The sequence below is a fragment of the Salminus brasiliensis genome, chromosome 9, assembly GCF_030463535.1.
Source record: "Salminus brasiliensis chromosome 9, fSalBra1.hap2, whole genome shotgun sequence".
In the NCBI taxonomy this organism is placed as follows: domain Eukaryota; kingdom Metazoa; phylum Chordata; class Actinopteri; order Characiformes; family Bryconidae; genus Salminus; species Salminus brasiliensis.
The window spans coordinates 13027498-13052080 of record NC_132886.1 but is presented as its reverse complement, the minus strand read 5'-3'; the positions used below and the strand labels follow the sequence as shown (position 1 = coordinate 13052080).

General features: G+C 40.6%; 1 protein-coding gene across 4 annotated transcripts in view; it reads right to left on the bottom strand.

Moving 5' to 3' along the window:
• Window positions 1-24583, bottom strand: part of LOC140562076 (diacylglycerol kinase delta) — a 106179-nt gene that overhangs the window by 14759 nt on the left and 66837 nt on the right. For all 4 annotated transcript variants that reach the window (XM_072687456.1, XM_072687458.1, XM_072687455.1 and 1 more), the window contains 15 exons: window positions 19302-19412; window positions 18295-18375; window positions 17261-17365; window positions 15885-16017; window positions 14660-14766; window positions 14206-14331; window positions 12429-12531; window positions 11742-11901; window positions 10971-11079; window positions 10732-10871; window positions 9051-9135; window positions 8490-8575; window positions 6603-6702; window positions 2910-3135; window positions 2559-2657 (listed from right to left, as the gene is read on the bottom strand). In XM_072687456.1, the coding sequence (XP_072543557.1) occupies window positions 2559-2657; window positions 2910-3135; window positions 6603-6702; window positions 8490-8575; window positions 9051-9135; window positions 10732-10871; window positions 10971-11079; window positions 11742-11901; window positions 12429-12531; window positions 14206-14331; window positions 14660-14766; window positions 15885-16017; window positions 17261-17365; window positions 18295-18375; window positions 19302-19412 (1771 nt within the window). The remainder of the gene's footprint in view (window positions 1-2558; window positions 2658-2909; window positions 3136-6602; window positions 6703-8489; window positions 8576-9050; window positions 9136-10731; window positions 10872-10970; window positions 11080-11741; window positions 11902-12428; window positions 12532-14205; window positions 14332-14659; window positions 14767-15884; window positions 16018-17260; window positions 17366-18294; window positions 18376-19301; window positions 19413-24583) is intronic.

The following is a 24583-nucleotide window of genomic DNA, read 5'->3' as shown; positions in this document are numbered from 1 at the left end:
AGCATGTTCATAGTGGGTTATATATCAGTGAGCATGTCCATAGTGGGTGAAATCTCAGTAAGCATGTCCATAGTGGGTAATACATCAGTTAGCATGTTCATAGTGGGTAATGCGTCAGTAAGCATGTTCATAGTGGTTAATACATCAGTAAGCATGTTCATAGTGGGTTATATATCAGTAAGCATGTCCATAGTGAGTTATACATCAGTAAGCATGTTCATAGTGGGTTATATATCAATAAGCATGTTCATAGTGGGTTAAATATCAATAAGCATGTCCATAGTGAGTTATACATCAGTAAGCATGTTCATAGTGGGTTATATATCAATAAGCATGTCCATAGTGGGTTAAATATCAGTAACTATGTTCATAGTGGGTTATATATCAGTAAGCATGTTCATAGTGGGTTATACATCAGTAAGCATGTTCATAGTGGGTAATGCGTCAGTAAGCATGTTCATAGTGGGTTATACATCAGTAAGCATGTTCATAGTGGGTTATACATCAGTAAGCATGTTCATAGTGGGTTATACATCAGTAAGCATGTTCATAGTGGGTAATACATCAGTAAGCATGTTCATAGTGGGTTATATATCAGTAAGCATGTTCATAGTGGGTTATATATCAGTGAGCATGTCCATAGTGGGTAATACATCAGTTAGCATGTTCATAGTGGGTAATGCGTCAGTAAGCATGTTCATAGTGGTTAATACATCAGTAAGCATGTTCATAGTGGGTTAAATATCAGTAAGCATGTCCATAGTGAGTTATACATCAGTAAGCATGTTCATAGTGGGTAATACATCAGTAAGCATGTTTATAGTGGGTTATATATCAGTAAGCATGTTCATAGTGGGTTATACATCAGTAAGCATGTTCATAGTGGGTGAAATCTCAGTAAGCATGTTCATAGTGGGTTATACACACTTCACTTTCACTAACACTTCACTTTGAAACACGGCTAAGGTGGGAACATTTAATGTGAAACAGATCAGTAGAAACTTTCAACTAGTAAACATGTACATAGTGAGTTACATCATTAAGTATGTTTGTAGTGGGTTATATGTCAGTAAGCATGTTCATAGGGATGTTCATAGTGGGTTATACATCAGTAAGCATGTTCATAGTGGGTTTTATATCAGTAAGCATGTTCATAGTGGGTTATATATCAGTGAGCATGTCCATAGTGGGTAATACATCAGTTAGCATGTTCATAGTGGGTAATGCGTCAGTAAGCATGTTCATAGTGGTTAATACATCAGTAAGCATGTTCATAGTGGGTTAAATATCAGTAAGCATGTCCATAGTGAGTTATACATCAGTAAGCATGTTCATAGTGGGTAATACATCAGTAAGCATGTTTATAGTGGGTTATATATCAGTAAGCATGTTCATAGTGGGTTATACATCAGTAAGCATGTTCATAGTGGGTAATACATCAGTAAGCATGTTCATAGTGGGTTATATATCAGTAAGCATGTTCATAGTGGGTTATATATCAGTGAGCATGTCCATAGTGGGTAATACATCAGTTAGCATGTTCATAGTGGGTAATGCGTCAGTAAGCATGTTCATAGTGGTTAATACATCAGTAAGCATGTTCATAGTGGGTTAAATATCAGTAAGCATGTCCATAGTGAGTTATACATCAGTAAGCATGTTCATAGTGGGTAATACATCAGTAAGCATGTTTATAGTGGGTTATATATCAGTAAGCATGTTCATAGTGGGTTATACATCAGTAAGCATGTTCATAGTGGGTGAAATCTCAGTAAGCATGTTCATAGTGGGTTATACACACTTCACTTTCACTAACACTTCACTTTGAAACACGGCTAAGGTGGGAACATTTAATGTGAAACAGATCAGTAGAAACTTTCAACTAGTAAACATGTACATAGTGAGTTACATCATTAAGTATGTTTGTAGTGGGTTATATGTCAGTAAGCATGTTCATAGGGATGTTCATAGTGGGTTATACATCAGTAAGCATGTTCATAGTGGGTGAAATCTCAGTAAGCATGTCCATAGTGGGTTATACATCAGTTAGCATGTTTATAGTGGGTAATGCGTCAGTAAGCATGTTCATAGTGGTTAATACATCAGTAAGCATGTTCATAGTGGGTTATATATCAGTAAGCATGTCCATAGTGAGTTATACATCAGTAAGCATGTTCATAGTGGGTTATATATCAATAAGCATGTTCATAGTGGGTTAAATATCAGTAAGCATGTCCATAGTGAGTTATACATCAGTAAGCATGTTCATAGTGGGTTATATATCAATAAGCATGTTCATAGTGGGTTAAATATCAGTAACTATGTTCATAGTGGGTTATATATCAGTAAGCATGTTCATAGTGGGTTATACATCAGTATGCATGTTCCTAGTGGGTTATACATCTCTAAGCATGTTCATTCTGGGTAATACAGCAGTAAGCATGTTCATAGTGGGTTATACATCAGTAAGCATGTTCATTCTGGGTTATACATCAGTAAGCATGTTCATAGTCGGTAATACATCAGTAAGAACATTCAAAGTATGGTCTGTCACTTACGTGGCTCCGCCTCCTTGAGGTCCTCACTGCTGCCTCTTTTGATTGATGAGGAGGAAGACATCCTCTGGACCTGTGTGTGCCTGTTCTGCTCATCCACCACTAAAGAGGCAGCAGTGATAGGGTAAATTAAAATGACCCCGATTAACAGCCCAGGCGTTTGCCCATCAGGAATGAACATAGTGTTCATATGTGTAACATTACTGTATATATCACACATTACTGTATATATCACATCAGAATGCAAGGCTGAATGCATAATATTAATTGCTCAACTTCATAACCCCAATCAATAGGCTAGTCATGCATAAATAATTCGGGCTTGTTTTAAGTGGGAACGGTGTTTTCTCTGACCTTTCTCTGCTTGCTCTATGATCTGCCGGAGGGCTTTCTTCAGGCTGTTTGCTCTCAGCATCAGCTGCTCCCTGGATCTGAAAGGTCTGGGGACCCCTGGAGCGTCAGAGCCACTCTCCTCACCCTCCTGCTCAGGTGACTGGGAACCGGCGGGCACCAGCTGAGCATCGGCTTCTTCGCTCAGCGCCCGCACCAGAGAGTCCAGCTTTTCATTCAGCATTGCACACTGCAAAGGGCAACATGGGTGAGAATAAGGGTGTGTAGTGGGTACGGGAGGACAATATGATGATACTATATTTTGCCATAATTGTGATGAATTATGCTACAATACACTTCTCAGCATGTGTTTGAGGGGCATGGTCAGAACCTCTAGAACACTGAACAACTGCAGGTCTCAGAGAGGGAGGCATGATACTACTCTATCATATATGGAGTAATATCGGTATCACAGATAAATTCTTAAATATTATTAATACCCAGAAAGAAATTTACATTTAATTGATAATGTTTCTGTATTTGAAGAAGAGGAGCAGGCTGCTGTTTAGCTACTGAGCTAAAATATTGGCCCTTTATTTATACTGCTGCACTTACAACCACCTCAGAGCCAGGGGGATCGGCTGGGAGTTAGGTGTCTTACTTATAAGCACCTCAGCTGTCAATGTTTGGAGAAAAAAGTACAACACTTTTACTGCCCCCCCCCAACCCACACACACACCCCCCTACTTCCTGACAGTCCAGAGATTTGACCTAGAGACCTTCCGATCTCAAGCCTCACGTGCATCCTCAAATGTACATAAAAAAATACTGGATATTGGCATTGTTCCAAACTTCCCAGTTCTATCAATGTATCTCTGATAGAAAGCCTGAAATCAACCCCAGTTAATGTACAGTAACTGAATAAACTGCCTAGTAACTGTCTGCCCACTTTGTAATTATCTTGTTTTTCTTGTTCATTATATTTTAACAAGCATTGAGACATTTCAGCCGGTTCCTCTTCTTAACTAGGAAACTCTTAAAAAGGAAAACATTTATTTGTTAAATGTGGCACTACTGGGTATTTCTGCAGGAGCCTTTTGTCCAGTCAAACTTCGCAAACCTCATTACAATGAAGGTGCGGTGGATAAGTGCGGGGTTCAAGCAGTACCAGAACATTTTCACAAAGAATTTGCTTCTCTGACGCACACTTAAAAGGCTATTTCTGTTAGTGAATGAGGTAGCCCTCATGTTTCTTTTCTACACACCACAATACGCTAGAGAAAAAGGTTACCATGTCAACTTCAGCTTTGGATTCAAGTACCAGCCTGAATAGCCACTCTCAGGAATTAGAGGAGCTGTTTACAGGGTCAGTGTGGAAGGTAACAGAAGACATTTTGACCATAAAGGCTGCATGACAGATGCCTCACTGTAAAAGCCTTAACCCTTTATAAGCCTGGGCCTGAAACTGTGACATGGTAAAGTATCACACTGTTATAAGGTAAGCCGTGCCAGCTGATTCAGCTTTTACAAGAGCTGATAAACACAAATGTATTTTTTTAATTAAAAAAAAAATAAAAATCTGTAAATGCATAAGACCCAAAGTCTTGATTAGATCTGCTGAATGGTGTGGTATTCAGTCTTCTGACTGGCTGCTATTTGGGAAGCAAAAAAGAAAAAAGGAAGCTGTAGATCTATGTCTACTGTAATCTTGTGGGCAGACAGAATAGAGGACTCTGCAGATGTACAGAAGAATAGGGCTGGGATTTCACTAAACATAAAAGCATGCAGCGACACCAATCGAACCCAAAGCTCTAATTTTGAATGGAATTCACATTATGTTGTTAGGATATGTATGAAGCTGGAAGGGACAAAATGCACCATTGTAACAGACTGACATCCAATAAGCTACTTGTTACTATACAGTCGTTATTTCCAGACGTCAGCTGCTTGGTGTTATTCAGTGTTATAGAGGTTTTAATTACCCACTACATACTATGTACAGAAAAGTGTAAAAAGTGTATGCTGATGTAATCTATCACGACAGCAATGGCATATTGTCATATTGCCTAGAGGTGCAGAGGCCACATTTAGTGTTATGGTATAGAGTATATGGTATACAACAAACCGCATGCCTACACACAAGTTTGTGGACACCCCCTCTAATGAATGCATTCAGCTACTTTAAGCTGCACCCATTGCTGACACACAGATGCGCGAATGCACACACACACACACACACACACACACACACACACACACACAGCTTGTCTAGTCCTGCCAATAGAATAGGACTCACTGAAACAGAAAAACATGAACCTATTGGAATATGTCTTGTGCCAGGTGTGGATTAGAGGAGTATAACTTCCCCCAGTAACAGCTGTGGAGCAGCAGAACTGTGTTCTGTGGAATCACGATGTTCATCCAACATCCGGACAAAGTTCATCCCTATCTGTACTGGAGTACATTTGCCCTTTGTCATCCCAAATAAAACAAGATTTAACCATTTTTGCCAACGGTCTGTGGTATCTGTTGGAATATATGTAACTGCAGTGGCACACAGCTTTGACAGCTCATTTTGCTCCTCAGATGGGGGTATATCTGTAATCCTGACATTACTACCGCCCCCTACTGCGCCTGACAGGCAACGATTGAAACAAATTTGGTTCAGTCTGTTTCATTTATACTTAGGGCATTTTCACACTTTTAGTTAGTTTGAATGCAGTCAAATTCTCACAGCAATGCTCCAAGATCTAGAGGAAAGCCTTCCCTGGACAGTAGGGACACTTACTCCAACAAAAGCAGGATTGACTCTTTTTTTAATACTTTTGATTTTAGAAGAAGCAATATATGAACAGGTATTCAATACTTTTATCCATATATCATATATACCGTACAGTAAAAGTATATAGAGTGTTGAACAGGGATGTTTCACCCGGATGTTAAGCTGTAAACTGTTAGCAAGCAAAGTTTGGACTGGCATGGCATTGTAGTAGATTTAGGATTAAGGCTATGGTTACTGTAGTTTGCTGTCTCTCCCTCCACTGCCTCCTCCTCCTTCTATCTTGCTCTCTCTTTCTCTCTGTCTATCTGTCTCGGGTAGAGCGGCTGCTTCACATACAGTCAGTTTTTTTCTTTTCTTTCTTCATTCTTTATCTTTCACTGTTCTGTTTGCAGTGCAACAGCTTTTGTGTTGTTGGACAGAAAAAAAAAACATTACACATACAAATTTTTACACACTATAGGCTCTACTGACAACCTCAAGGGGGCGCAATGCCCCACTAGGTGGAACAAACTGTTACTTGCACCGCTGTCTGTTCAAAATCAGGGGGAAAAAAACAGTATTTTGCCATTGGGTTATTATGTTGGCTTTTTCTCATTGTACCGAACTTTTTGTCCACCATGTGGTGCAAACCAAACACCTAGTATTACAGAGACACACACTTGACCTGTGGTTTAATACTACACAGCAGAAAACTCAGGAATTACGGAGAAATACAGAGTCATGCTGAGTTTATCTTGTAGGCTGCAGCATACAGCCTACTGAGCTCCAGCCTACTAATGCCCACTATACCTATTACACAAGCCCTTATATAAGCTTACTCAAAAATCAACCTCCGCACACAAACACACACACACCCACACACACATACATATGCACGCTCTCAAGTCCTCTTTAAGCAACCCATGCAGACACTCACGCTGTTTAAACAATTGTACCTTTTTAGCCATTGCATCTGCCTCCTCCTTATTCTCAGTGGCTCTCTCGTAGGCTTTACCAACCTCGGCCACAAAGTCATTCACTGTCCCACACAAAAACCTGCAGAGGAAAAAAGAGAGAGAGAGAGAGAGAGAGAGAGAGAGAGAAAGTAAAAAAGATTATGTTGATAATTGAGAGAAGAGGACTGTAAAATGTACAGATAGTAACTGTTGGTGTGTTTATCTCTTGGCTTTATTACAGTATATTACTTATAACTCCTACAGCTCAAACTAATCAGGGTTCTCATTCGGTTTAGGAAAATTCTCCATTACTTTTTCAGAACATTTTCCATGACTTCCACACATGACAAAATGCATATAAGAAATGTATTGAAAGCCTCTTAGTATACACTGATTTTACACACATAGTGTTTCATGAAGACATTGTTGCCGCCACTCAAAAATCCTGAATCCCTGCTTTTGTGTTTTTATCACTTTTTGCCATAATGTGAGTCTGGTTGTTGTTTTTTACATTGTGAGACAATGTTATGATAAACAGACCTATAGAAATGCTCCAAAATGACTTGGAATAAAATCTTTCAGTAAATTTAAAGAACATTTTTCCTTCTACTGTGAAGTTGCTATTTTGGAAAAATGCGAATATTTCTCTGTGCATAAACAGTGCCTTACATCCTCATTTAAAAAAATTGGATTCTTCTAAGTATTGTATTTCAGTAGCTAAAATAAGCATTTATCCCACTGGCTTAATAGCTTAATCTTTCCAGAATTTTTTTTCCACGACTGGAAAAATAGTCGCTAAACTTCCAGGCAATGACAGAGATGCTATTCTCCATATCACAGTCAGTGAAGCATCATAATGATTTTGAAGCTTAAATGTAGCTCATCAATTGAATTCAATGGAGAACACTATTCTCTGGGTTCTGGGTGCAGCAGAAACGTATTTAGTTTTGGCTTTTCCCATACTTTATTATACAGAGCTTATGGTTCCTCAGTTTCAGTTGAAATGTGCCTCTTAAAGGCATGACTGCAAAGTTAAATAAATCCCAATCCAAAACAACGAAAGATTGTTTAGATATGTATAAAATATTGCAAGCTTTCATTGCGCATTTTTTTTTAACAAAAGGCTACCTCTGTCAATCCCCCCACCTTTTCCTCTTCTAAATTACCATTATTATCTTTAGATGGTGGTTTTTATTTGTATGTAAAACACAATAAATATTTGATCGCAATATACAGAATGAAAAATTTGTTCTCATAGTTTAATAAAGAAAACAGAAGCATAAAAGAGTTAGACATTATGGATATTCCGTTTCGGCTGGAACAAAACTATATATGTCCAAAATTCCAAGATAAGGATAGAAATACTAGGTTTTAAGCTGTAAAAAAGTACATATGATGCAAGGTTTAATGTAACACATATATGCTATAAAGGCTGTGGTTAGCTATAAAGTCATATTTGGGGTTTATTTATGCTTAAACCTCCAGACACCCTCAGAGCAATACATGCTGAGGCACATCCTGTCAAGCAAGCAGTTGTCAGTGTTAAAGCTGTTAGAGCTGTAAATACCTTTCCACACCTGAAGTGTAATGAAACTGCACTAAAGCAGCAACAGGCCAGAACTTAAGTCAAGTTATTTGATATCATTAGTTCCAGCTGAAACTGAGGATTATGTAAAGATCATTTCCCAGAGGTCCTGCCATTGCATAACAGCCTGAAAGACGTCACGACTGGAGGTGATGTTCCTGACACTCCTGTCAAACAGGGCCAAACATGCCCGATCAGGAGCCGCTGCTGTGGCACAACACTACCAACCACCAGCACCCAGCTGAATGAAGCACACACACACACACAGGATATGATGTCACTGTGTTTACACTTGTACTTACTTGGCAGAGGATATGACATCACTGTGCTTATCCGAGTCCAGAATCTTTGTCAGATGGGTGGCAACAGAGTCCGCATAGTGAGTAATCTGGATCAATGACAGAATAACACAATACATGCAGACTGAACCAGGCTGACTTTGGTAAGAGGTTCACAGCTAAAGAAATGGTTTGGCAAAAAAATCCAGTTTACGCAATTTCCCTCTGACCCCAGATGAGCTCAATTAGCCAAGACATGTCTGATGACAAGTGTAGTGATGGAGCCACTGCACATTCCACATGCATGTGGATGCTCAGAACGTTGATAGTTAGTGGCCTACACCACGTCAACAAGCCGGCTCGACCGTTACGAAGACCTGAATGCTTTGGGGGACATGAGAGAAATGTGTGTGGTATGTGACTATTGTCTTTAAGTATTGGCTAGTAGAGAAACATTAGCTTGTTAGCTTAGAAACAATTAGACATCAAACAGGTCTTGGCTGATCGACCAAATCCAGACCCCCGGGGTAAGTGGAAACTTGTTTTACAGTCACACTATAGTGAGAGAAGAAGCAGAATATTTACCTGGAGTGGAGAGTCTAGTTGGTCATCCTCCTTAACTATCGCAGGAGTGTTTTTTGTGGGAACTTCATATGTCATTATACTCCATCTAATAATAACAACAGAAATTAGGGGTGTAAATCTGTGCATTCACATCTATTCAATTAAATGTAGTGTAATTCAGAACTTTATGAACACGTCTGAACACAACCTAAATATATGATTTCAGCAACATAAATAAATAAATAAATAAACATATAAAGCCATATTTTCTTTAGTGTCTTTTTGTGCTCAATGAAAACACACAAGTGTTTCAGTGAGGTCAGGATGTTGGCTGTTCACTTCATTCCCAACTCCCCAACTCATCCCAAAAGTATTAGAAGGAGCGCCATCATTCCAGAGGATACAGTTCTACTGCTCCACAGCTCAATGCTGGGGGGTCTTATACCTCTCTAGCCCATGTCTGGCATTAGGCATTGTGCCAATAGATTCATGTTGATCTGCTCCAAAGAGTCCAATTCTATTGCCAATTATTTGCACTTCAGGGACTAAATTCACGAAAGTGTATTGAGATAAATTCTAAATGTTATGTAAATTTTATGAATAAGAAAATAGTTAGAATAACTGGATATTCTTCAAAATTATTTGAACCATTTATATGATTTTTCTTCTTAACTTTTCACTTAAGGAAGATTCTAAGAACAATTGGTATTCTTCAGAAAAAAATATGTTCTTAAATATTTTCTTAACCTTACGACAGCCTTACACTTGTCTGCTCTCCAACACATGGGTTTAACTGAATACTGGAAAATTTAAAAATGTATTTTGCATTGTTTATGAGAAGATGTGAAATATGAATTAAAGTAGCCTACAAAACAATTAAGACTTTCTTAAGATAATATTTGAGAACTGCAGTTAAGAACTGAATAACATTCGTATGAACTTCTTAGTATTTATCTCATTTTTTCTTAGGAAAATCCATCCTGTGGAAGATGAAGCCAGGCAACCGCTTCTTTTTGCTCTGACGTCACTGGACATCTGAATGCACTTTTGAGAACACTAATTGCCTATTCATTTACAGGTTATTTAGGGCAGCACAAATTGACCTCTGTGTCAAGCTCTTTAGAAGCCTCTCTGGCACTGTAAGAATGCCAGCAAAATACAACCTAGTGAACCTAGTGCTCCCATTTTATTAAAAAGAACTGTGCTGCAAGCTGAGAGCATTCCATTGTTTGCTATAACTGCAGTGCTGCAACAAACAGGAGATGCTAAATGAGACATAATTAAGAAGATAAAAAGTATGAATGTCATATTTTGTTAATTTGATCTATTATCTTACATTATTTTTTTATATATTATATTATATTATTTGGGATTTCTGCCCACAAAAGTGTAACAAACGTTTAGAGCACTCTGTCACTGTGTGTCTTTACCAGACGTTCAGGCATGCTTGGAATGCTGAGCAGCTTGGTGGGTTAATTAGACAGCACAGAAACCAAATGGAGAGTGAACACTGTGAACGTTCTGTTCACTGAGCAACTCTAGCAACCTAATGTCTCACTAAGTATCACATGTGTACACACCTCCTAATAATGTGCACCCAGCTCTAGTAATGTGAAGCCCTTACTGAACTCATGCACTCGTTCAGTCTCTCTCTTTCAGTGGTTCAAAGTGCACTTTAGTGTGTATGTGAGCATGTGTTAACCTGTCCAGCATCTTGGTGGTAGCTCTCTCCAGTTTCTCCAGTATCTGCAGCAGTTGAGCGTCATCATCACAAAGCCCACCCCAGCCTAGCACCCGTGCCAGGTCATTCCCCGTACCCAGGGGCAGCACACCCAACTGACACTGCAACATACGCATTAACAAAAGATGGTCCAGAAAATCCAGCCTTGTTCATGTATTTCTGACCTCATTGCTTCTTTAATCCTATGCCTGACTCCAGACCTGTTTGTGCAGTCCCAGTTTATCCAGTTCTGACAGCACCCAGCCCACGCTGCCATCACCGCCACACACCAGGATGCGGAATGTCTCAAACTTCTGGAACAGTCGCAGTCTGTATATGCACATAAACACACACACACACACACACACATACAAACACAAAAATCACTCACTTGCTTTCACACGTAATACATGGAAACAAATTATTACATTACTGTTATAGATGCGGTTGAGGATGAGGATAGTAGGCTGTAGTGTATGAGTGTGTGTATGTGTATATATATAGATATATGTCTTTGTATATGTGCGTGTGTTTGTGTAGATTTATAATTCAGAGTAAATTACTCAGTTATTACTATAAAACTAATTGGTACTTCAGTTATATATAAAAGAGTATAAAAGACCCTGACTTTGCCCCCTATAACTCTTTCAATTCTGCCAAATGTGCCCATAGTGAATTGGATCAGTATATAGAATCTGTGTTTTCTTTATGATGCCATGTTTTCTACCAATTTAGAAAATATCCATGAGGCTTCCTTTGTTGTTGGATGCGCTGTATTTTTTGTCTGAGGGCACGCATTAACTCATTCAGAGCACAGCTTGGCTCGTTAAACCGTTATTGTTGTTTTGTTTAATCTGTGTCAGAGTAAAGAGCAACTGATCCACCAATCTACCAAATTGTAGCTGTGTTAGGTCATGCAACACCTGTACTGATGCATCATGTTATGAGAGTTGGTCTTAGGGGGTTAAAAACCCAGACGTTCAGAGTCTCACCCCAGCTGCGGCCCTCCGTTCATGAGGTCAAAGACCTGCGCCGGATTGAGCAGCTGTTTGAACTTGCGCAGAAACTTCACTCCCTGATTATCTCCACTCTTACTGTTCACCAACACCAGCAGAGGACTGGAACAGGATGGACTGGCAGCCTTCCAGAAACCTGAGGGGGGAGGATATTTATGCACTATTGTAAGTAAGACACTTAATCTTAAAAATCTGTCAAACAGCAACTTTGAGGACAAAGGACAAAGAAGTTCTCGTCTGTCACATATACATAAAAAACTGCTTCCTTAACTTTTCTTTAGGGCTTCCTGCTTTTTAACATTTCTACTGTACGTCATAAAGGCCTTGGAAGAGGAATTTTGCCTTCAAAAGTGTGACAAACATTCTGGGAATTCCACTGCTGTGTATCTATATCAGATGTTCAGGCATGGTTGGAGCAGCCTCTACCTCTCTTCTCTCTCCACTTGCTGGGTTATTTAGACAGCAGGAAGAACAAACGTCACCTATTAGAACACAGATGCACGTGAGGAAGAGGATGAAGAATCTATTTATGTCTCTTCCCCTAAACGAGTATTGCGTACAGTGGCTGGAATGAATGCTATTCGTGTTCACTCCGTCCTTTCTGCTTGGAAACCTGTAAGTGACATGTGTGGTGCCGATGCGGTTTCCAGGGCAACCCCTCACCGTCAGAGTCAATGCTGTTGAGAGCGGTGGGAGGAATGATGGACACTTTACACTGGCCCAATGGACAAGTTTTTCCCAACTGCTCCCTGCAGCTACTGTGCACCTGCACACACACACACATACACACATTGTAAAACCACTTTTACTTAAGTTTGCAGTAAATATTTAAATACTGTAATGGCCATTTCTTGGCTTGACTAGCTCTACAGAACATAAGCAGAAATCCTATTCGGCCTAAAAAAAAACGTAGTTCACTACTCAGTGCCACTACTCAATGTTTTGGATTTTAATACCACATATGAAAGAGGCCCAAATCGAGATTGAAAATGTCAGATTCGGGGATCCGAGTGGCTCAGCAGACCAAGGCACTGACACCATCAGCAGTCAGAGCCTTAGACAGCACAATTGGCCTGGCTCTGTCTAAGTGGGTAGATGCTGATCTCTCCCCTCATCATATCCACTGTGATGCTGGCCGGCACAGGAGTCTGTTGTCTGATGTATTAGAGCTAGGGTTTCCATGATTTCCTCTGTGCGTGTTGCCTGCCTAATGATGCTGCACTGGCGGCAGTTTGAAAGAGGCGATGTCTTCATATGTACAGGCATAGGTATGTGCTTGTGCTCACCCTCCTTGCGTCAGAAGTATAGTGTCAAGTAATAGGAGGAGTCCCATTGAGTGGACTGGTTATTTGGCTCAGCTAAACTGGGTGGAAAACTGGGTAAAAAAAAAGGGTCAACGCTTAGACAGCTGTGCCTCTTGTGAGTGCTATACAGACAGTTATCATCCAATACTAATTGGCAGAATACAGATTGGCTAATCAGTGCTTTATTGATCTAATGAAAAACTGCGGTTCACTACTTAGCATTTTAAAACATCTAATCTTTTGTAAGCTATTTTTCTGGGTAGCAAGTGTTTAATATTAAATGTTTAAAAACAAGGCATTTTATGTGTCCATGTGTTGTTTAACCCTTTCCACACCTCTACTTAAGGAAGCCCAGTATAAACTGCCAATCTGCCAACTGACATCCAATTAATTTTGTTTTGTTTTTTAAACGTTTAAAGAAAAACTGCCAATTGTGTGGCCATCATGCTGGCTAGCATTGGGGAAAGTGATGGGGTAGGGCTATTTCGCCAACCCAGAGAGTGAGAGAGAGGCCAATTATACTCTCTAGGCCACAGATGGCTGTGGCCAGGAGTCCTAGAAAGTCATTGGGGATTGAACTCGCAATCTCCCTATAATAGGGCCAATACTTAGAAAGCTGTGCCATTGGGAGTGCTATCTAATCAGTTATTATCCAACATCTGGATTGGCTAATCAGTGATTCATGAAGTTTAATCAGGTGAGAAGCTGGTGGATGTAAAGCTATGCAATGGCTGAGATCATTAAAGAGAAATCTGAAACCCAACATTTATTTCTAACTGCATAACTAAATACAACTAAATCAAAAGACATCAACTACTAAGTCTTAATATTAACTATTAAACTTAACTTAACTATTAAATCTTAATAATTATTAGCTTTCTTCCTATTTATTTAAATCACACATATATACTGTTGGGGTGTCTACACCTTTTGCATAGTACTGTATCATTTTAAATGTGTAATATACAGTAAATGTTGGTATTTTACCGAAACCGAACGTTCTTTTCTCAGCTTGCCCATATTGACAGCTAGCTTGTTTATACGTAAAGTGTGAAGAGGTCGACCGAATGTACAGCAACATGCAGTTCCAGTGTTCACTGATGCTCTGTGATATATGCTGAATCTGGGACACTTACGATGGCTTTGCACCAGAGGCAGCGCCAGTCCTGCAGTCTGCGCACGCTGCCACAGGTTCGATCACACACCACGCATTTTGCACTGACCGGCAGGTTCCCCTCCAGCCACTGGTGCGGCATGGACACCTAGACAGGTGAAACAAACACACAAAATTGTAGCTTGTATCCTCAGAATTTCAGACATAATCAACTATACAGGAGAAGGAAAAAGCCACTTTGATTTTCAATGGAAATCAATGTACATGTTTTTGCTTTTGTTCATTTGAGTGTTTTAATGGTTCATTTTGATGCGATATAAAGGAGAACTGCCAGATTCAAATTATATCAGAAAGTACAAATAAGCAAAAATGGAGGTGTAAGGTTTTGGTCTGACGATATGTAACCAATTCTACAGTAAAGATGCATAATTCACACTAAGAAACTTGACTTGTGTTCATCAATGATATACACTCACCCCATCTTCATCCTCTATGATGTCATTCCCTATGGATGCCAGAGTGGTCCACTTACAGTTGTTAGTGGATCGGACGGCACAGCGTTTATGAGCTTTAAATTTGCACACTGTAACACACAAGCACACATACACACACACACACACAGACATACACAGAAGGAGAGAGATGAATTACAATTTGTCAGGCACAACAATTCACAAACATAACAAGCTCTGGAGAATTGTCCCTGACTGGCTACGTCTGAATGGCTGTGGGTTAAAGTAACGGGTTAGAGACAGAGAGAGAATGATAGGGGGAGCGAATGACAGGGAACTGTACAGAGATTGAATAGAGGAACCAATCAGAGCAGAAAAACTGAAAACAAAGGGGACAAAAAAAGAAAGAAGAATTAAAACCAAGGAAAAACAAACAGTAACAATATAAAACTGTGGAAGCGGAAGAAAGCAGAAGGTGCCGCAGTGAAACACAGAAAAAACAAATATTGCCCTTGTATGGTTACTATCAATGTCTGTGGTGTTCTTTTAATGCTGCCCTAGAATCGATCTAGAATGCCCTCGAAAACTATATTGGAAGTGACGAACCATGAATCTGAAACGCTGTGATTAGTTATATCTACACCCTTAAAACTGACATACACTCGACTAACCCAAAACCTTTTCACATTATGCCACAATATGGTACTAGGGAGCAGCACATCACCTCCAGACTGCTAGTTACAGGAATACGGGTTGCTACCGAAACCAGCTCTCATGACAGCAGTTGGTCTTGTGCCTCAACTCAGTTCACAACAAAGCAAAAGTCCCATTAAGCAAGCTGCTATCATGCTAGGCTAAAAGCTAGCATTTACAGCTTTTATCAACTCCTAATGTCCACTCCCTCGAAAATAAACCGACTACCTCAGCTGAGTACCAGCTTAAGATTTAAGACTAGGAATGCAAGGAATGCAAGGCTAAAAGCTAATCTGGCGAGATTAGATTCTGTGAGCCGTCATGGTACCGTTACCAGCCAATAAAAACAGAGCTTTTCTTTTTAGCGTCCACCATAAAACAAAAAACAGCATGTTTCATTCTGAGGGTTGTAAAACCACAGCTGAGCACTGTCTCACCCCAACCAAAGTCACATTATTTCTACATCAAATAACATCTTAAAATTCATAGTAAATACATTTTACGATTTTTAATTTGGATTTTAGGTTTAGGATTTCGCTGTTGTTTGTGTGCTTACCTTCACAGGACAGGCCATGTGAAGTGACCCCGGGCAGTGCCTCCCTGCAGACGTTGCAGAATGTGGGGCGAGCATGGGAACAGGCGTACCAGTTATGCATCCCAGAGAAATGCTCCATGTTAAACTGGCTGGCCTGAGGTCAGAAACACACACACACATGCTCTCAAGCAATCAGACATAATTGATCACTCAGAATCCCAGGCTGATGAAGAATTGGACATCATTAATGAAACATCAATAGTCCTGCTACACTCATACAAACTCACTGGGCTTCTTTCATCACTCACACACACACACACAACACTCCACATCACTGTACACTAGTGCCGGCCTGGAATCCACACAACACACTGCTATACTCAGATCTTAAGTGCTGTCACTATCAATTATGTCAATACCTGAGGAATTTACAGATTATTTAATAAAGACCCAACAATAAATGCAAAAACTGAATAACTGCAAACCAATAAAGAATAATTCTAAAATACACGTATAATCATTTTAAATATATATATTTTTATGTATATATCATGACTCAAAAACCTGGTATCTCCAAAATGGCAACTTTACAGAGCAAAGATTTCAGAGCAAAAATTGACTAATGGAAGTAGAAATTTTAGTCATTTTTGGGAATATCTATTGGGCCACTGATCATAGAATTCTAGCAGTAAATAATAAATAAACGGGGCAGTGGTGGCTCGCGGTTAGAGCGCCGGGATATCGATAACAGGGTTGTGGGTTCGATTCCCGGGCTTGGCAAGCTGCCACTGTTGGGCCCTTGAGCAAGGCCCTTTACCCTCTCTGCTCCCCGGGCGCTGGAGTTGGCTGCCCACCGCTCTGGGTGTGTGTGTGTACTCACTGCCCCTAACACATGTGTGTGTGTGTGTGTGAGTGTGTGTTCACTACCAGATGGGTTAAATGCGGAGGACACATTTCGCTGTACAGTCCACACTGTACAGTGACAAATACGTGCACCTTTACCTTTATAAATTAAAATAAAATAAAGTGTTTTTTTTCATCTTCATTTTTTAAGTGACCGGACATTTCACTGCAAGTTGTGCTGCGTATGACTGTGTGTGTGTGTGTGACCAATAACATCTGATTTGCTCTGCGTAATCATCACAGAAAGCCTACAGATTCGAAACGTGACCATAACACAACACAGAAGCATGACTCATCACTATGCTTTCATCATATGAGAAAAAAACAAAAAAAAGAAGTGCAGAGCGCGTAATTAAAATTGCAGCTGAGGTTTAAGATCATTTGATAGACGTGGTGTCTGAACCCTAGCCAGCAGTAAAGCTCACACACTGGGCTGACATCCACCGCTACCTGTGCCCTGTTAATAAAGTTAAAGGTCAAGGTCAAAAGCTGACCTCATATGTCTCCCACTTCTGAACAGACTTCAAAGCACCGATCCAGTCCTCCATCTCTTTCCTGCTCTCTGCACATAGCATCAGCTTCCGGAACGGAGTGATCACCTGAGAGAGAGAGAGAGAGAGAGAGAGAGAGAGAGACACAACAAACACAAGCAAGTGAAAAAGTGAGAGCAAGACAGTGAGAATTAAACTAACTTATTAACCCCATGGACCCTGTATATAAGCCCACGTTTCTTCACATTCATAACTACAGTACAGTACAGTACGTCAGTTTCATAGGCCCTAAAATAGAACCCTGTGGGACGCCACAAGATCACAAAATCTAAAACGCTTCCCAAATAATTCAATATTAGAATTAATAACTGAAAAAAGCCCAGGCTTCAACGGGTTCATGTCCAGATTTGACAGTGCATTTGCTTCATAAGTTGTCTGAGGCTGCCTAAGCACCAATCTGATTTGAAGCACCTTCCTAAAAATAAAGGTGCTTCAAAGGGTTGTTTGAACGAAGGTCTAAAAAAACCTTCACTTGATGTACAGGTTCTTTACCAATACACAGGTTCACATGCTCAATTATCTCATTCAAAAGCAGATTATTTTAAAAACCTTTAGTTTTAGGACTGAAATCTTGAATAATCTTTAATAAAACAATAAATCAATATTATATTTAAAATAAGAGTTAAACATTAAATTTAAATAATGACTGTCAGACGTTCATTCGCTGGGAGTGTTTATTTATTTATTTATTTTTATTTAATAATTGCTCTTTGGGTGTAACTGGGACCTTGATCTCAATTTCGTTCCACCCCATGTACCACATGTGATGTGAATGACAACAAAGTCTCCTTGAATCCTCCTTGAATTCATTCAAGGTATGACTAGACAGGATTTCAACACTTCAAACCAATCAGAACAGGTTCCATGGCATTTCCTAATATTAAAAGCAGTTGTTGAATGAATGGGTTTCACTGTGAATAAAGACAGTCCATGGATAAATGACTGGGTAGATGAATTAGCCAGCTGTGTTTACTCACTGTAAAACTGTTGTTGATGTTCTTCGTGCTGGTTTCTGCCACACTGGCATCAGAAAGATCCACTTCATCAAATATAAGTGACTGCAACACAACAAGCAATCCCTCACCAAATTACAAGCTTATACACACACACAAACATGTTGTGTCCTGAAATGTGGCTCCATTCAGTGGTGTAGCGGTGTAGTGTAGTCGCAAGTCGTTTGAAGAGGTGTGTATAAGCAGGTTATCTGGTCATTGTTAGTAAAATTAGTCCTGCAGGCACATACACTGAAACAATGCCACTTTAAATGTATGTGATATAAAAGTGTTGCAAATTAATACAATGTATGGATGTCCCGATCTGATCCAGGCAGTTTTAATAAATAGGGTATCAGCTTTTAAAGCCTGATCCAGTTCCGATCCTCAGTGTTGTCGTAGCAGAGCACCCTATGCAGCATTAACAGACATGATTCTCAGCTGACACTGTAACACTGCCCACGTCACCATAACTAGCCAGTAGTTGGTTGTAGTAGTGCAATGACAAATTCTTATTATTTCCATTTAGAGAGATTCTTGTGGTTAGAAATGAGACTATCGTGGAAGCGCTTCGTTCCTACCAGTCCGAGAATCGTGCTCCCACCTGCTTGCTCCTCCTGGCTTTCCTGCTGCAGCTTCTTTGGCCCTTCTAATGTTAACCTTTAGCATTTTGTGGCCTCACTTCCATATTCTCATGAAGGCTTTTTCGAGTGGACTGGGTGTATGTACATTATGGGAGCTGCGTTTTGGAATCAGGTTTTCTTTCGAAGGAGGAGACAACAGCGTTGAGTTCATGGCGTAGTACTTGTACATGTAATTTTCCATCATATTTTTATAACTATATAATATATAAAAATACAGTCTTCCATTCTAGGGGACCTTGAGCAACTTCATGTTTTATTGTGCAGACAGTGCAGCTGCTGGGAGTGTGTGTTCTGTCAGTGGTTAGCAGCTGAGTTCCAGCGGACCAATACGAGAGCAGTGTTTCTTACCTTTGAATCTTTGGCATAGTAGAGAGTCCTGCCCCTTAATTTGAAGTACCTCCTCTTCCATCTCTGAAAGGAGCTGGTCTGCTTCAACAGGAGACCCTCCTTCACACTCTTCTGCAAAGAAAGAGACAGAGAAAGAGAGAGAGCAGTTAGTGATGACGGATTAACCTCCACCCGGGTACACGTGCACGTCATCGTGCTGGAGCAATGACCATCACGTCATAGTTTTGGAAGCTGCTCCAGAGTCTTCTGAGGTAACTGCTCAAATGATGGCATATTCTGCACAGGCCAAGCATTCCCACTGTGATGGAAGGTAGACTTCAACAGCTATGCAGTGGCACAGAGCCAAACAGAATCTCCTGGCGAGATATAAAGTGTGGAGTGCTCTCAGCATGATTTCCACCCTTCAAGTCCTTCAAGTGAAAGCAAGGGAATTTCCCTGTGCGTGCTCCCTTTCACTTTATTGTTTCGAATGCGTTTGAGATGGGGAGGGGGGGACCTGTCTTGAGATACGCAGCAACATTCCTGTGGCTGAGATTCCCTGAAAGAACATCACATTTCTAAAGAAACACCTTCAGCTGTGAAGCCTTTATCATGTACATGTTTTCACAGAGTGCTTCTGTATGATGCAACAGATTTCGTGTTTAGTTAGAAACAACCTCCCTTGCTAGTCTGACCAGCTGCTGCATGTTCACCTGTGGACCTGAACTGCAAGTATTAGTGCTCATCCCTAGACTGATGACCAACTTTAGAACCAGTCTGAGGCCCTAAAGATTGAGCTGCCCAACACTCACCTACTGGTGGACATTTATGGGAAGCAGATCTTTAAGTGCTGTGGACCCAAGGCTTGCCACATGTCATTCTTCTTCCTAAACCATAACATCCCTAGTAAAATTGTATCGAATCTTCAGGACTTTTAAATACAGCAATGTAGGGTTGGACGGAATCACGTCAAAACCGTTTACCACAGTATTTATAAATGTTGATGGTATTTAAAAAGGGTCAAATTTCTGTTATGTGTCTATGTAGTATATGGCCAAATAAGATCATTCCCCCATGTGCGTATAAGAGAGCCACAGACTCTGTGGGAACTCACTGATTGGTGAGGTCACCAATCAAAAAAAACAAGCCCACCTTTGTTGTGAGACGTGCTGAGTTCGATTAAAAGGTAGAACATGCAAACCTGGATGAACCAGTCCACTCAATGTGCCGGAGAACAGTGAAAAACGCTCTATAGACATAGCCATAGACAAAGCTCTCAGATATGAGGCGTTGTGTTATTTGAGCTCAGCTGGAACATATGGTACATGCTGTGGTACCAGTAGAAGTTTGCAATAACACTTTCAGCCCTCCGGCAGGCCACCGGCTTTTTAAGGTGTTAAGGTGCTTTGAGGAACCTTCAAGAAAAACGTTTTAGAAAAAAGGTCGACGATTGACGATTCCTCAAAGCACTTTAGGAAGTTCTCTCACAAAAAGTTCAAGTGGAAGAACCCCTAAAAGTTTTAAGGAGCACAGGATGATTCAGCAGAAGCGTGTGTGACAGACGACACAGCACTGTGTGTCTGGAGGAATGTGATGCTGGGCTGATGTGTGTAACGCTTCTACTTTAAGCAGTGATGCAATGAAACAGTGGAGCTGGATTAATGCTAATAGCATGATCAGAACAATACAAACAGAGTAGCTGCACTGGTTGTGCAACTAGTCACTGTAGATAATCTGACAGGTGTGTGTATGAGAGTGTCTGTCTGTCTCTCTCAGACACACACACACACACGTCTGGAGAGCCTGTACAGACTGAGAGCTGGCTCTCGGAAATCTTTGATCTCTCTCATCATGTATTCTCAGCAGTGTAGCAAAGCAGCAACACACACAGACACAGACACACACACAGTGACGTCAGATGATGACTCAGAGTTCGTTTCAGGAATGACGCACTAAACTCCTTTATTCTTTATATTTCCTCCTCCTATTTTCTCCTTTCCCTCTGCCTTTGCCTCCTGCTCCCCCGCTTTCCCTTCGTTTGCCTCCCCTTCCTCTCTTCTCTCCTCATCCTCCTCTCCCTGTCCTCCATATCTCCTCTGACAAGGCACAGAATGCAGCGTGTCCTTCGCTGGAGTAAAACTACACATCCCACAATGCCGTTCCTCAAAGCCGATTAGTTCCTTTTATCTCTTGCTCCTTTGGGAAGTCGTGAGGAATGAAGGATAGCAGTGATGTGAGTCTGTGCATACTGATGAATTGGTCTGAGAATTTAATCCAGCCTCTGCATGTGTGTGTGTGTGTGTGTTTGTGCCAGAAAAATGAAGGCACTGCCATCCCCAAAATTGCTACTTTACAGGAGAAGGAAAAAACCTTCTTAACTTCCAATGGAAGTCAATGTAAAAAAGCCTTTTCTATTGGTCCATTTATCATGAAATTCTGACACAACTGCCAGATTCACATTATGTCAAAAAGTGGAAACGGCAGGCATGAAAATACAAGGATTGTGAGTGACAGTGATGATGTGGTAGTTTAAAAAAATGCACAATAATTTCCCTGTACTTACAACCTACCATACGCCCTGTCCACTCTCAGCACTTACAGCAGAAGACACAGATGGACAAATGCTTCTGCATCAGAATGTCCAATGATGCTAGACAGCAATAGAGAGTCAGAGAGATGCGTTATCCAACTTTAATGGCCCCTGGAGCAAAGGAATGTCCCTCAGAAATGGGATTCAGAGGAGTAGAAAAGGCAGATGGGTAAGTAAGAGAGAATTACAGGAGTTGATGAGAGAGAAAAAAAGAGGGGAGGCAAAGGAGAGAGCTGTTATCTTGCACCTAAGAGACCCAGAGTTTGTGCAGAGGATTGGATCTGAGGCAATAAAGCAGCAAGAAACAAACTCTTCCAATATGAGAGCAAAATAACAGCCCCACTGCAGCCAGGACTAATCACACACCTGGGACGGATCCTCGCAGACATGACTCATCAGACAGGACGGGACATAGAGGAAGACAGAGAGACAAAAGAACTAATAGGCCAGACGGCACAATGTCATCACAACCAGTGACAGAATACTGTCCTAGTGCGCTTCTGAAAGATCTACAATATCTTAAATGACACTGTAACAATTCAAAAAAATTTATTAAAAATTATTCTGTTTTTTTTATAATATAAAACAAGAATTTCTATTTTCTCTTCATTTCTTATCACAACCCAATTGTCAAAATACGACACCTGGCCATTTCTCTCTTTCCAAAATCGAGAAAAAGTAACTGCTTTGATTTCATTACACCCAGACTGCTGCAGTTTTCTGTAGATCCTGCAATTCCCTCTGGCTCGCCCTCAGTTAGTCATTGGCTCGCCTTCAAATGTGGCTTCTAGACTGCTTAAAGGCACCAAGAAGTCTAGCCCTATAAACTATATGCAGAAAACTAGAAGAACTGTCTCTACAGAACTGAATCTGGCGAGGAGGCAGGAAAAGGTTTCCACTGATGACTCTTCCATTAAGGTCATATTTGTGCAGGTGTCGCTGCACAGTAGAACAGTGCACCACCACTCCAGAGTCTGTCACACCTTCCTGGAGAACGAGGGTTTTTATCTGCCTTTCTAGCAATCCTACAAGCAGTTTTCTCTGAAAGCTTTCTTAGTCTTTCAGATCTCTAACCTCCTTCGTTCCAGTTCATTTCCATTTCTTAATTGCTTTAAGTGCTGAGGAAACACCTATATGAAAATGCTGTGCCATTTCTCATAGCCTTATCCAGCTTTGTGGGCATATTTTTTTTTTCCTTTTCAGAGTGCTAGGCAGTTGCTGACTGTTGGGGCAGGGTTTGAGAATTGAGAAATCATGGTCCATGGTACTTTACCCCTTAAAAAGCCAATGGACTGCCAGTGGGCTGCAGGGTTAATTGCCAAAGAACAGCCCCACCAGTTTGTACAGAGGTCCCTGTAGTTACTGGGAAATACACCTTTCTGAGGACTCCGCTCACACGTTTCTAGATATTTTTAAAAATATTTCCGTCCACACAGATACAAAAACCCGCTGCATGAGCATGATAGCCCTGTATTGGACAGTCCCTAATAAAGAGATACATCACAACACCACGAAGAAGGATGAAAACACAGAGGTTTGTGAATTTCCCCACTGCGGGACTAATAAAGGACTATCTTTAATCTCACACTACTCCCTATGTAATCCACTACGCAAGTCCTGAAATGACAGATTCTAAACAGAGCATTATATATCAGTAATAGAAGAGTATTTACATTTATTCATATGTGGGAATCTATGATATAGTGCTATCTGCATGTAGATGTTGTAGTTTTATCAGAGTTATGTAGTTCACTTAATGGGGAGTGAGGAGGTATTGGAGATTCAGCCAGAAACGTGCATACGTTGTGATATCGGCATTTTCATAAAGCTCTGCTTTTCCTGCCCACACTGTAAACAGACGGTTTTCCAACATCTCCATCTTGGAGAGAATTTAAAAAAACGTCAGTTTTGCATGACAGAACATATCTGGATACGTGTGGATAAGGCCTGGGACCTTGCTAAAGGTTTTCTGAGAGCTGACATCTCTCGAGGTGCCCAAATCTCTACATGGGGTTCCTTCTCTTTTTTCACTCTACAACTGAGCAAAACTAAAACAGCAGGCTATTGTAGCTTAAAATGATCACATTTATCTACTCTCTTAACTATTCACACATGTTTCTAACTAGCAAACCAGCCAATCACAGCTCAGAAACCAGCACGAAAATGCTACTCCTTGTCTGCTGGTGGTTATAAAAGCCAGGTAGGGTCATCACACCCGTTCCGATCAAGGTTCCTTTCACAGGCCAGCAAAAAACAATCACCTGAGGTTTCTACTCAGATAGCCCAATGTCAGCCAATCACTCTTATCTTTCAGTCACCATGGAAACACCAATGAGCTGTCCGTAAACACAGCTGTCAGTCATGTAATCAGTGTATAGAGGAAAGGTGTGGCCGCACAATGCAGCGACAGTATGAAAGAGAATGCAGGCAAAGGGCATATTATCCATGCTAACTCTGTTTCTCTGGCTTTTCAGGGATGGGCATGTCTGTAAGAAATGAGAGTTCTGGACAACTTTCCTCACTCACAGTACTAACCAAACACATCCTGAGGAACATGGTAAAAAATAAACCACAATTACTGCTGTTAATGCTGTATTCTATATAGGAAGATCTTGGAGGTCCCAGCCCTGCACACTTAACAGTATTAATAGAGGGCTAGATATAGACTCCACCTGGAGTCAAAGTGGGTCACGGGCAAAAATAAGGACAAGGT